The following is a 13791-nucleotide window of genomic DNA, read 5'->3' as shown; positions in this document are numbered from 1 at the left end:
TCTGTGATTAACTGGGGAAATATAAAAGAAAAACAAATTCATTCAAAACCCTGTAATAGCTTTACAAGACTTGAAACTGAGATTTATCAGCTATAACTCCATTTGTAAAAAAGAAAAAGATAAATGAAACAAGGAACATATGTATGTATATATTAAAGCAAGAATAGTATGCAATTAATATTGCTGTGATTTTAAGAAAGAGAATATAAAAAAAACATTTGAATGCATCAAAGATAAATCAGCTTTTATCCCTCAAGCCAAAAACAGCGGTGCCAAGAGTGATTTCTGACGTCCTTATCCATTAAAACTGCCATCATAAGATATGAAATAATGTTGTAGTGAATAGTGAATGAAAACCAATAACAAAAAGAGGAAAACATTTTTGCTTAAATCACTCAGACTAATACATATTTGATCTATTTGCACTAACTCCAGCAAACAGATATAACCAGACATGGATCACGAACAATATGAGGTCTGCTTGAATTATTAAATTTGTTGTAAGTAACAAATACTTTGGGATACTTAGACTACCCACCATCCGTAATTTATTTTATTTATTATTTCTTTATTTATTTTAGTAGAGTTCTTTTCTTGATTGTCTTTTAAATATTGATATTTTCCTTGAGTTTGTAAATTCAGTGGCTGTAAGTACATGCTACAAAGGGAATGTAGTCTGGTAAGAAGTTGGCTTTATGTTGTTGCTGCTCAAGGTGGTGCACAAATAATTTCTGTTGAAGAAAATACGTGATATCAAAATGTCGTGTTCACAAAAGAGTAAGAAACTACAAAACATTTTTCAGAACTTTGAAGTTTCAGCAGTGTTCAGATAGGGTTTTGGATTAAGTCATTAAGGTTGAGCATGTAGAATAATGCAAACAGTTGATAGGTTTGAGTGAATAAAGTAACATTTAATGTCAGTAATCTCAGAATTTAGAATAAAATACAATAAAAATCCATGACTATTGGTTCCAACAGGCTTAGTGGTACATTCCTTGATACTGTGACCAGTGATGGAAGTGTATTCACAGCAAAAACAACTCCGACCGGTCATCGACCTTAATTTCTGTCATTTTTCTGACAACACAACGTCTGAAATATCTTGCAACAAACCAGTCCCCTCTCAACGAATGTGAAAGTAAAAGAATTTTGGGTGCCATCTCTCTGTCTGTAATTTCCAATTGACATTGCTTGCAGCGTTAGCTTGCAACGTGGCGCCTTAATTCCTCTCGTGTTACTGACGTCCAGCTGACCAATGGCGTGCAAGCAAGTCGCGTGCGGAGACTGAGCCGCCCCGTAACACTGCCTGTGATTGGCTGCGCGCGAAGCGACAGGAAATCCTGGTCCGGCTACATCCTTTCCCTGGGAGAGGAGACGGGATTGCTTCAAACTTGAAGCCTTAGGGAGTTTTTTTAGGACCTGTCTACCGGCTACCTGCTCCCCGAAGGGTAGAGGGGACGACCGACGGGGTATTCGAGTCGCAGGGTGAGCAACAAGCGGCTAACCGGCCAACTGGCTGTACGCTGTAGAACCACAGGCCTGCGGAGAAACACTCGATTTCCCACCATCAAGAAGGCTCATCCTCATCTCCGACTGATGGATATCCTATGCTTGGCATGGGCGCTCCTTTGCGCCGTCTCGGTACACGCAAAGCCGACCCTTAGGAAAGAACGAGTCCTTTATGACCCAGAACTGACCAGGCGAGCACACGAAGACAACAAAAGTTTCCAGTACGATCATGAGGCCTTTCTTGGGAAAGAAGAAGCCAAGACGTTCGATCAGCTCACCCCGGATGAGAGCAAGGACAGACTCAGGTAAGGAGGCTCTGCGTCAAGAGGCCGGTCCCTGACAGTCCGTGTGTTCACTGTCACAAGCAACACAGAGCCTCTGTTTGTAAATCACTCCCCTGCTGTACTGTGTGGCGTGTAACAGTTCCGGATAGTATTAATATTTAACCGGAGAGCACATGTGCATGAGAACGAAATGCATGCCAGCTAATGTGCAGATCTGGCTAAAAGGCATTGTTACGCCACCGGCACTATTCGCACTCACCGCTACAGGGTTAATTGCTTAGATGAAAACTTAATTATAGATCATCTTAAAGAAGCAGGTGGTGAGGTTATGCCCAAGGTGTGTGTATTCTGTTTCTCATTCACGTCAAACACACCCGTGTAATTCTGCTTGGATGACATGTTGGCACCGTGTTTGTGACATGGTCTTTCCTGTTTGTGGAGAGTGGGAGGGCCCCCTGCAACTTCACAACGTGGCATCCCAAGTCTAAGAATACTCTACAGTTACCCTGCTTTTCTGACTAAATGTGGATTGCCTGCCCCGCCTACCAGAGTAACCTCATTGATACCACTTGTCTGGTATTAAAAATGGAACCAACGAATGTTTGTTCAGTGGCTTTTTCTTCGTGGTCTGGTAAACACAGTGGCGCATCGAGTGTGGTTTGGAGATCGCCAGGCAAAATGTAGTTCCTCAAAATACCATGTACATCAAATAAAAAGTCATCATGGTTTAGCTTTTTAAAATGCCCACTTTCTTTATTCTGTTTTCCAACAGCAAGATAGTGGACCGAATAGACAGCGATGTGGACGGCTTCATCACCACCGCCGAGCTGAAGGCCTGGATAAAACGCGTGCAGAAGCGTTATGTGTATGAAAATGTGGCAAAAGTGTGGTCAGATTATGATGTGAACAAAGACAACAAGATTTCATGGGATGAATACAAACAAGCCACCTACGGATACTACCTTGGTATGAATTCATATTTGTTTGACTTTCTTCATCTTTGATTTTATACACCATTGCCTGTCAATGTGATACAATTTTTTGACCTGAATCCATCTGGCCTCTCAGCCAACCCCGAGGACTTCGATGATGCAACCGACCAGTTCAGCTTTAAGAAGATGCTCCCCCGCGATGAGAGGAGGTTCAAAACAGCAGATTTGAATGGGGACCAAGCAGCAGATCGGGAGGAGTTTACAGCCTTCCTCCACCCAGAGGAATTTGACCACATGAAGGCTATTGTGGTGCAGGTAAGCGCTGTGACCACATAGTCATCACATGTGATTTGAAAAAACGATGTTTGTGAGAATGAGATTAAGCTAAAAGTATAGTAGAGAACTTGTATTAAAAATTGACATTGGAAAATAAAGTTTTTTTTCTGGTTTTGTTTTTTCCAGAGGATGTCATTTAGATATGGCAAATTTTCATAAGTCAAGGGCAATATTCCCTCGTTCCGGAAATGACTTAGTATATATATATATATATATTTTTGGAACAGGTCCAGTGGGATGGCCCAACTGTCCCATTTAGGACTCAATCTTTAAATATAAATTTGGCTTCATGGAGTAGTTTCATGGAAAATGTTAGCTGTGATGCACTATGCTTCCGTGTTCATAAAAGTTGTACTACCCATTTGACGGAATTAATTATTAAATGCTCATTTTTATGATGTCACTGAATGTTACCAGAGAAGTGCTCAGATAGTTGTTTGTTGTGAATGTGGCCAGGGCTAATAAAAGGTCTCTTCATTACAGTAGTCACGGGTTCAACATTTCAACGAAAAGTAGTCCTAGCGAGTATTTTTATCATCAAAAGATCATTCACATGCCCATGCAACAGTAAGTCACTGAGAAGAAAAATGAGTACCTTGGTAATGGCCATTGGTCCTGCTCATCAACTTAAATGCTGACTAGCACGACCAATGACTGAAAAGTGCTGGGTCAGGCATCGACATTGAGTTGTGATATGAACAAGCTCAGATTTACATAACAGAGCATTGAAGTTTAAAAGCTTATAAAAGGCAAGCCAATGTGACGCTAGCAGACCACTGCTGTTGAAAATTGAAATTTTACTTGCTGGATGATTGCTTCTTCTTTGGCATGAGTGAAACTCTTGCTTTAACAGTTAATTTAGATTCTGATACTCTTATAGGTTTGGTTTATACCTCTAAAAGAACCCGATTGCTGCAGATAAAAAAATGAGTAGTTTTTATGGAGGCAGCTGTTTTGAAAGCTGCTCCACAGCACTGCCAAATCATGGAATTCCGATGTTTATGTATGGTGTCCCGCTGCCGCAAGGTGAAGAGTTTCTGACTGTGACTCCATGTGTAAATGCAAGACCTCTGATACATCCGCAACTCGTTCACGCTACAGTGACATACAAGCAGTGGATGAGCTCTGGAGAGAAATCAAAGAGGAGCCGTGGATCCTTTATGGCAGAGGCTCTCAACTTTTCAGGTCGCGACCCCCAAAAGTATAGGTGCCAGAGGCTCCTGACTCCCACTATCCCCAAGTGGTTGAGGAATACAAATTTTGCTCCACTAATTTATCAGTAGTCCAAATTTATTTATGTTACATATATAGCAATTTAGGCTTTTTATAATAATTTTTAATTCAAGTATTTTAACCTGTAAACACAACAAACTGAAAGTAATTTCATGCTCATTTTTAGTTGATTTAATACAATTTCTCATTATTTTTTATGTGACCTGTTGCAGTTTATAAGTAATTTTTTAAATAGAATTTTCTTATAACAATCTGCAAGTTTTAAGGTTTAGATTTCCTAGACCAGAAAAAAAAAGCATTTAGCAACATTTACCATGTCTTTTATAACATGTTTGGTGAAAGTAGTCTATTATTAATAATTGTTTAACTATATTGCATTTTTAAAAACTATTTGGATCAATTTAAGTGTTTAATTCATGTCAATCCTCTGTAAATTCTTTTAGCTGTGTCTGCAGCAAAAAGGTTCAGGTGTCACTAATGCGATCGATAATGGCTATTCACAGTATAACTTTATAATAGCAACTATCAAGTCATGAATTTGCTTTTAGCAGGACAGCATGATACATATGTAGTTGCACTATTATGAAATGCATAAATCAATCAGGGGTCTTAGTGCACTTTAGGTTTTGTCTTTTCTTTGAGCATCTGCTGTTGCATGCAACCTTTCACAGCTTGGCCAAAGAATGATTTTATTAGTCAGTTATTAGACCACAGATGCTAAATGGTTCTGAATAATGCAGCACGGCTCAGATAGGGAGTCTCACCTGCAGGAAAGGATGCATCTAGCAAGCATGTCGCTGTTACGCCTCGATGAGATGCATTTTCAGGACACTGGTGTGTGTGTTTAAGTAATGAGGAGATCACACTGTTGAGAATAACTATTTTTTACAAATTCACTCTCCTGATGTGAAAAATAAAAAAAGTATCTTGCGGGGGTTTTAATCCAGAGTTTTTTATAACAAGTCGCATCTTCTACTGTAGCGGGGTCAGCTTGCATCACCAGGGGATCCCGTAATCTGTGTGTCAGTCTGCTAACCCAGCTAACCGACCCACACATATTAACTCATGCCTTAGGCAGCATATTTCTCTTTTATTACTCAAAGTGAAAGTTCCACTACTGTTTACCCCTTTGTCTCCTTTTAATTACATCATTAACTCACATTGAATGCAGGAAACCCTGGAGGACATTGACAAGAATGGTGACGGACATGTGGATGAGGATGAGTATATTGGTGAGTTCATGCGAGAATTTAGAAAATAATTTGTAAAAAAGATAACATAAAATGGCATTCAAGCAGCATTGTAAGTTATGACATTAAAGCAGTATTCTCTTTAACATGAATTTGATAAACACTGTGACCTCAGTGTGACATTTTGGACTACAAATTCCACCCTCTTACAAAAAGTATTCACCTATTCCCTTAAAAACTATATGTATATAAAAATCAGCTGTAATTTAATAGTATGAAAATAGTTCAGGTTCTTATGATTCCAAAGAAGGCATGTAAAAAAGGATATTTAAGTAATGATATTTCATATTTATTAAAAAATTTATTTCATTTTTTTTTTTTTTTTTTTTTTTGTACATCCCACCATTCATCTGCTTACCTAAAAAGTAACTCCTCCTTATAACAATACCTTCAGACAGATGTGTACAGACATTATGAGCTATACTTTGAACTCAGATGTCTGTTTTTTGTCTCCATTCTTGAAAATGTCTTAACCTTTCAAATTCAAGCGGACATGTTTGCCCACGAGGATGGAGGTCCAGAGCCAGATTGGGTCAAAACTGAGAGGGAGCAGTTTTCTGACTTCAGAGACTTGAACAAAGATGGCAAGATGGATCATGATGAAATTCGCCACTGGATTATGCCCCAGGACTATGACCATGCCCAGGCCGAGGCCAGACACCTGGTGTATGAGTCTGATCAGGACAAGGTACAACTTTGAGGCACCCCATTAATCCTTTTGGGTGCCCAGTTTTTATGTGCATGAAGAAAATTGAATGTTTCATTGACACTGAAATCATTATCTCTATTGTTATCCCTCTCTTCTTATTTAGAGTAAGTTGATCATAGAGAAAAAAAATTAAGTTCTTATTATTTCACGTTCTTCAAAATCTTATTGTTGCAATATCAAAGAAAATATTTAGATGTTCACAATCAACATCTCAGCCAGAAAAGCTAAAAAATGAAAATATAAATATGCACTTTTTAAATTTATGTGATCTTGGTCTTGATCAAATGGCCCCAAGTAATCACTTTTTGTGACTCTTTTCACTGTTTAATTACAAATTGGATAGAATGATGTTGAAAACATGCTTCATCATGTGAACCATGTCCTCTGTCTACAGGACCAGATGCTGACCAAAGAGGAGATCCTTGAAAACTGGAACATGTTTGTTGGAAGTCAGGCCACCAACTATGGAGAGGATCTCACCAGGAACCATGATGAGCTCTGAGTCCATTCTGTGTGTGCGTATGTGTTTGAGTGTTTGTGCGTATGTGAAGTGTGTGAGAATGAATATGAGAGAGATGTCAGTATGTTGGACTGAAAAACCACCGGACGCGGAGAGAAGACTTGGTCCAACCACTAACACCAACACTATATCTTGTTTTTATTGATGGTTCTGTTTCTGACATTCAGAAGCAGATCCAGATCCACTGAACCTGCTTTCCGTCGATGGTGTCTTCCAGTCGCATCTGGGGTTTCATTGCCTCAGGCCTTTGGTGTCTCTAATAGAATTTTGGAAAGCTAAATTGTGAGCTTTTAAATAAACTTGTCAGATACATGGTGCAGTTTTTAAAAGCAATGTGAAGCTACTGCTGTAAACCTGTATTCTGATTTTATTTATTTTATTTTTTTAATTCAGTTTTATTTCTGAACTTTCTACCAGGAAAAAACAGTGTTTGTTTTTTAACTCAAGGCATATGAAAAGCCTCTCTTTTCACAGGTTTCCTGGCCAAATGCTTTTACTGATATCTATGATTTAGTTAAACCCTTTAACCACACAAAGTAATGTTTATGCTTGTCGTTTTTCACATATTTAAATAGTTTAGCCTTTGTATGATTTTCCTCTCTTTTCTGAAGTGTATTTATTGGTGAGCCAACATGCCATCTTTGTGAAAAAAATACATTATTTTTGATAATTTCCTGTCTTCATTTAGTTGTTTAAAACCTCAGTTGCCATCATGACATTTGTTTGAAATGAACATAAACTCTTATTTCACACTGAACACATTTACCTTTCATGGCACAATAAACAAAAGAAAATGTCTTATTTTGCCTTTTTTTGTCTTAGACCACAGATTATTGACAAATGTAATGTAATGATCTGGAGGAAACCAGAAAAATCTCTTACAGACACAGGTGAACGTCTGAACTCCCCATAGAAAGGCCCCAGTCGGAAGCAAACTGTTACCTTGCTGTTAGGCAAGATTGCCAACATCTGCACTATCAAGCGACACATTATAATTTCATGTGAACTGACTTAGAGTATGGCAGAATATCATCCAACTGGGATCTTATAAAGTCTTTTGAATGACTGGAACACCAGCCAAAGTCACATAGGAATGTGATTTAAAAAATAGCAAGATATTAGAAGCGGTTAATGGAAAAAAGATAAAGTTCCACACCGGTAAGACATTTTTTAAATTACATAGGTAAATTACGTTACCTCTTTCACAAGCCAATGAATAAAAGTGTAACAGAACTCACAATGGGGATGTGCTCCTGATGCTGTCAAACAAAAAGAATAATGACCATTCAATTTAGATAACCGAGACTTTATTTGAAATTCTAACTCGCTGAACATTCAGAAGAAGTCAATTTGTTAATGCCGTTCATGACTAATTGCAATCCAGACTTTTGGGCCTACACACACAGCGCGGAGATGGACTTAAGTTGACTTGCTGTTGCTGCTGGGTGTTGCAGTAAAAGTCCGAGCTGTAACTGAGAAGGCAGCTCTGCCACCCAGCATGTCCCTTGCTTGCTCATGTGAAATACATCGATATATGTGTGCCAGTTAGCAAGGCAAGTCAAGCGGGACCAATGCGATAAAGCTCATTAGGAACAACGGACAGGGCGCTGGGAGTGAAGGCTGTTACTCTGAAGTAAAGCAGGACCTTCTTCAGTCACTCACCGCCACTATTACAGCAGAAAAGGAAAGCTGCTATTTTTGTTTAGTTCAGGTCTATCAGAATATGCTTTACTTTCATTTGAATACATTTGACATTCGAGGGTTTGAATTACTTTGTGAGAGGAAAAACAACACATAGGAATGTGTAACAATGACTCCACTTACACAACAAGATTCAGAATATTTTTTATTCTCTCATGTTAAAATTCTACCCTTGTCACCAGACAGCTTTGAGGAACAATCAATGTGAAAGTGTTTACTTTAGGGATGTTTTTGTGTTACTGTATTGCTGCTGTTTTTCTTTTTTATATGAATGTAGAATAAAAGAAAAAAAAAAGTTAAACAGTAGCTCTATTGCCTTGCTAGAGAGTTGGGTGCCAGTCTTGCATTATACATTTGAATAATCGCAGGGTCTTAAACGCTAAGCAGCTTAATCTACTTCCTCCAAACAGCATATGAGGTCTGTCATGTGTCAGGCTGCATCTGTGTGTCCAGGCCAATGTGTGAGTGAAGGTGGGTGAGTATTAGCAGTGCATGGAAATGTAAAAGAACCAAATGTGTATTTGTGTGTGTGTGGCGGGGGGGGGCACATGCAGCCTGCCTCGTGGTCATGTTTAACAAACTGCCCCTCCTCTTTATGATGGCATCCTAGTCATTCACACTGGGGGAGTGTGTGTACAGTAATGCCATCAGACAGCTCTCATATGAGCGTCTGCCTACATCAACGCCTCTCTACTGATAATAATGAGCCCTCTGGGTGAGAATAGGGTCCTGAACTATCAGGCTTCCCATCCAAGATAAATATCTCCCACTCTTGTATTTCTATTTAAAGGACTTCTCTTCGTGAACTGCTATTTCCATATCAACATGCAACAGCTGAAATTTACAACAGCTATCAGATTGCCTGGATAAAAAAATACACTGCGCCCTGCGTCCATGCTGATTCTGTCGTCATCTGAATATCCCCCCCCCCATCTTTCATCTCTCTTGTTTGTTCTTTCCCCCCAGGGGAGATATAGCCCAGGGTGTTATTTGTAATGATCTTTGGCGTATCTGACCCATCCTGTTCAAAGTCTGCGTTTTTCAAGTTATATAATAACACACCATATAAATAGAATAAAAGCACAGAGCCCTATCGAATCATTATCCGTGTGTTTCAATAAAAAAATAAATGAATGAAAATAAACAAAATAGATCAGCTTAATATGACAGCACTTTAATTGGAAGTCAAATTATTCTTGTTTTATTTGGTGTGAACTTGACCAAGATACATCTCCTCTGACTCACAGAGTAATGTGATGTTATGTCTATATCCACTGATTCCTGAAGGTAGAACAGTTGTAACACAAAAATGTGTTGTGTGTTGTGATTTGCACTCATATGCCTTATTGCAGTGCCAGACTGTGCATATTTATACTATACTCAAATGTTTACTGTAATTATTTCTCATCAATTCATATCCAAATGCACTGCAGACAGCAAAGGAGGAATTTCACAGTAAAGGGAAACATGTTTCTACACTGTGCATGTGAAAATAATCGCTTTGAATCTTGAATCTTGAATAAGTACCTGTGCTCATGGCGATACCTCTATTCCATATCAGGTCCTCAACAAGACCAGTTTTGCAGCAAAGTAACTTTGTGTTGTCCCATTTTTTCCCTCTGGGAACAGTAGATATAATTTTAACATTAAGTTCCCTTTCTGGTGATTCAAGCACAATTGTTTATGTGATGCATGCTCATGCTTCACTGAGCAGCCATCAAACTAAAACCAAATTTCCAGCACTCAAATGCTCAAAGCTTGATGAAAGGATAGTGTGAGCTGCAAAAGAAGCTGTCGCATCCAAAACACAAAATGAGACAAAAATGTGTTGAGATGACCAGCTGGCCACAGCACAGCTGTCACTCACAGATTCCCGTTAAATAAAGCACACGATGCAATTGAGCATCTTGTCCACTGAGCTCTCACACCATGAGGTAGCTGGGTTTTTATGCTCTGCCTCCAGAATCCTTTCCCTGGAGGACCATCCTGATCTGTTCCTGGAAAGAGCAGAGGACAGTCAAGGTTCAGACAGGTAGCGGTGGTATTCTTCATCACCTGCCTGTTCCCCCTGTATTTTGTGTTGGTGTCTCCTTGCAGGATGCACATGTGTTATCGTGAACTAGTGGTCTGAATTAGTGAATTATCCTTGCATTGGGTTTGAGTTGTTTTGTCAGATTAACAAATGTATGGCCCTAAAGAAATACCAGTCAAAGCAGGAGAAAATCAGGCTTCGTCCAAAAGTGGTGCTGCCCTTTTACATATTTGACACAACCTGAAGATTTTGATGGAGATTTACGGCGTTTTGTTGACCATGCTATTATCCTGTACATTCTCCTGGAATGCCTTGTACGAATGAAAAATGCTTTTCTTTAACTCCGTTTCCCATGATAACATCTGGTATATAGATGGGATTGCATTTTGCTGGTTGCATCTTGACACCTTTCACACATTTTACAGATAGTACTTGATGTATGAAGCCATCAAATTTATTAATATCATCTCATTTATTGATATAATGACATTTTTTTCATATAGTGCATATTGGTCAAGTTCTAGTTATTGATATCCCTGCAATTAATATAAAAAAGTTTATTCTCTTCTTGCTCTTTTGTAAACTATTCATGTGATATATTGTGTAAACTCTGAATCAAAAGTATGGTGCATTAAACACACAAAAATACAACTTTGACTTTGGATTTTGACCTTGGAAGAGTGTAAGCTTTCAATAACTAAATGTCTGCATTTTTCAGTTTTATTATGGAACTTGTAATACAGTAAATATTAACCATTTCTCCACTGGATTTTTTTGTTCACATTGTAGGTGTGGCTTTATTTGGATAAACCACTCTTACCAACCCAGTTATATGTTGTTTGGCACTAACTGACAATGGACAAGCCATTCGTTCTCTGCTTGTGCAAGTTGTGACCCTATATGCGTGTGATGTGAATGTAGGCTAATTCAGCGGCTTGCATGTTTCTACTGTCTGCACAATGAAGCTTGAAAGAATCCATCAATCTTTCATGTCATCTCAAAGGAAGTGGTTATCCAGCCTCTCTGAAATCCAGTGACTCTACTCCTCCTAGTGGTGACAAGATAGGACCAGCCTTATTTCTTTTTAACAGCTGCAATTGTGCTCATCTATCTTCATGTGTTTTTATGTTCCCATCAACGCAGTGTAGATAAGGAATTGCCCATTAATGACTACACAATTAGAGAGAAGGCTTTAAAGAGCAATACATTTCAATTTAGGAACCATAAAGCTAGTGAGTTGGTAACTAATTGTAACGGCTTCTGGAGAAATGTAGACCACTTGGACTGGGGTCTTGGGGGCTCAAAATCATTTCCGAACAGCTTTTTAATGGCTGCTTTAGTCGCCCACTCAGTCTGACGCACTCCTGCATATCTTTTTTTATATGCATAGAGAAACTTTTCAAGTTTTAATTAAAATTTATTCTCAATGTAGAGTTGTTTTTGAGTTCATGGTAGTATTATTCCAATGAGACTGATATCTTTGGACAAAACACATCTCTCGCTCCATTTCTTAACATTTGTCTCTCTCCTTTCTGTGGTCCTCTCCTCCCAAGTTCCAGCATCTGGATACCTCTGGGATGGAGGGGAGGAGATGGGAGGACTTTTTTTTTCATCCCACAATTCCTCAGGGGGCTTGGGTTGGTTTGAGATTTTTGTATCTCACATGATGGAGACATATCTAATCCTGTTAGAAGTTAACATCTTCCACCGGGATAAAGGAGACAGCGGGAGAGAGAGAGAGAGAGAGGAGGTGAAGATGAAAGAATGACTGAGGAATGAGGGAATGGAATTTATTTTTTGACAAGCTGTATCTACTGCTATTAACTGACCCACATATTGGTTTTGGTTTACATTTGTGTATGTTTGTTTTTCTGCGAATGTGTACCCTCGTGGGACTCTCCCGGCTGCTGCCGGCCTATCTGACAGACTCCTCGCAAGGTGTTTTCCCCTTTGCTGTCTTTCTGTATCTGTTCCATTCCTGCTCCCTGAGTGAGAGAGTTTACCCTCTAGGCTCCATCTGAGCTCCAGGCCCCCAAGGCCTCTGCATTCCCAGAGCGCCCACACACCGGAGCCCCTCAGGCTCCCTGTTATACCACAGGGAATACCCCCAAGAACCCCTTGGCCCCTCAGATTGTGGAGCAGCAGCTCTGCACAAGAGAGCTAGCCTGAGGGAAGGGGGGGGGCTGTCTGGGAATACAACTAAAAACATGCTTCACTTAACATGCAAACAATCCCTGACAGCGCCTCCTGTTGTTGCAGAATGGTTTTTGCATGCAAACCTCCTCGTATACCCATGAAGTTTTCTCTCTCGGGCCTTGTCCTTGTTGATGTTCCCTTGGGGATCATAAAGGGCCCCTCTGCACTACTTGTGCATTGACCTCTCCCGTTCCTGGAGGTCCAGGCCAAAGAAACACAGCAGTAGCTGCACGATGCTATACAGCGCACCTGGGACAGACTTTGGTTGAGAGCGTATTGAAAATAATCTCTCCTTATCAGAAGAAACAATGGACTGCAATGCGGAAAAACAACAAATTCTGATATTCAAGATACCCCCCAGGTGCAAATAAAGTCTCCATCTGTGATATTTGTATGTCTGAATCCTAACTATGACAGTAAGGTTACATCACATTGCGCTTAAAAGAAATGCAATTTTGAGGTTGCATGTGGATACAGGGGGCTGTGAAGCTAGCAGGCCTGCTGTCCTACAGATGTCTTGGGCTGTACATTACCAGGTGTACGTCACCTGAGATTACCCACGCTGACACCGCTTAAAGGCAAACAGCCAACATTACAGCTGAGGGGGCATCTGGTGGCGTGTGTGCGTTCAACATCACGAGCCTGTATATGTGTCTGTGCATCCTGATCGGGACTGCGTTCAGTAATCTTTGTGTGGTTGAGGTATTACACCATCTCTGGACATCCTCGATTGAAAACGTTATTAATTAACCGAGTTCCAAGCCACGCAGGTGTAGCAGAAGTTGAGGTCAGTGTCTCTTCTACTGTGTGCAATAATGATAGCTGAAATGACTGACGACATTGAAAGCATGAATTCCTTATACTCTACACCGCCTTGGCAGCCTCCAGTTAGGAGTGAAGTGAAGTGAGTAAAATGTTCAACTTCGCTGTCCTTCTGATCTTCCTCCACTTCCTGGCGCCCCTGCGGAGAGAGAACAAAGAGAAGCACTTCTTAATCAAAGAGCACTGGATTAAGAAGCAGAAAAAAACAGATCAGAGATACTACCTCGGAACCATTATGTGGAATGTAAAAACAACCCGGATCACCTC

General features: G+C 39.9%; 1 protein-coding gene across 1 annotated transcript; it reads left to right on the top strand.

Annotated features, from left to right (window-relative positions):
- Positions 1-1324: 1324 nt before the first annotated feature.
- On the top strand, positions 1325-7297 carry rcn1 (reticulocalbin 1, EF-hand calcium binding domain). Its single transcript, XM_086175250.1, has 6 exons — positions 1325-1814; positions 2566-2759; positions 2862-3040; positions 5466-5526; positions 6033-6232; positions 6648-7297. The coding sequence occupies exons 1-6, from the start codon at positions 1597-1599 to the stop codon at positions 6753-6755; spliced, it is 960 nt and encodes a 319-aa protein (XP_086031376.1). The 5' UTR covers positions 1325-1596; the 3' UTR covers positions 6756-7297.
- Positions 7298-13791: the final 6494 nt, after the last annotated feature.

Source organism: Fistularia commersonii, chromosome 27, assembly GCF_037954325.1.
Source record: "Fistularia commersonii isolate RoL2024-O1a breed Wild chromosome 27, RoL_Fcom_v1.0, whole genome shotgun sequence".
Taxonomy (NCBI): Eukaryota; Metazoa; Chordata; class Actinopteri; order Syngnathiformes; family Fistulariidae; genus Fistularia; species Fistularia commersonii.
The sequence above is the reverse complement of the archived record's forward strand: the minus strand, read 5'-3'. Positions and strand labels throughout refer to the sequence as shown.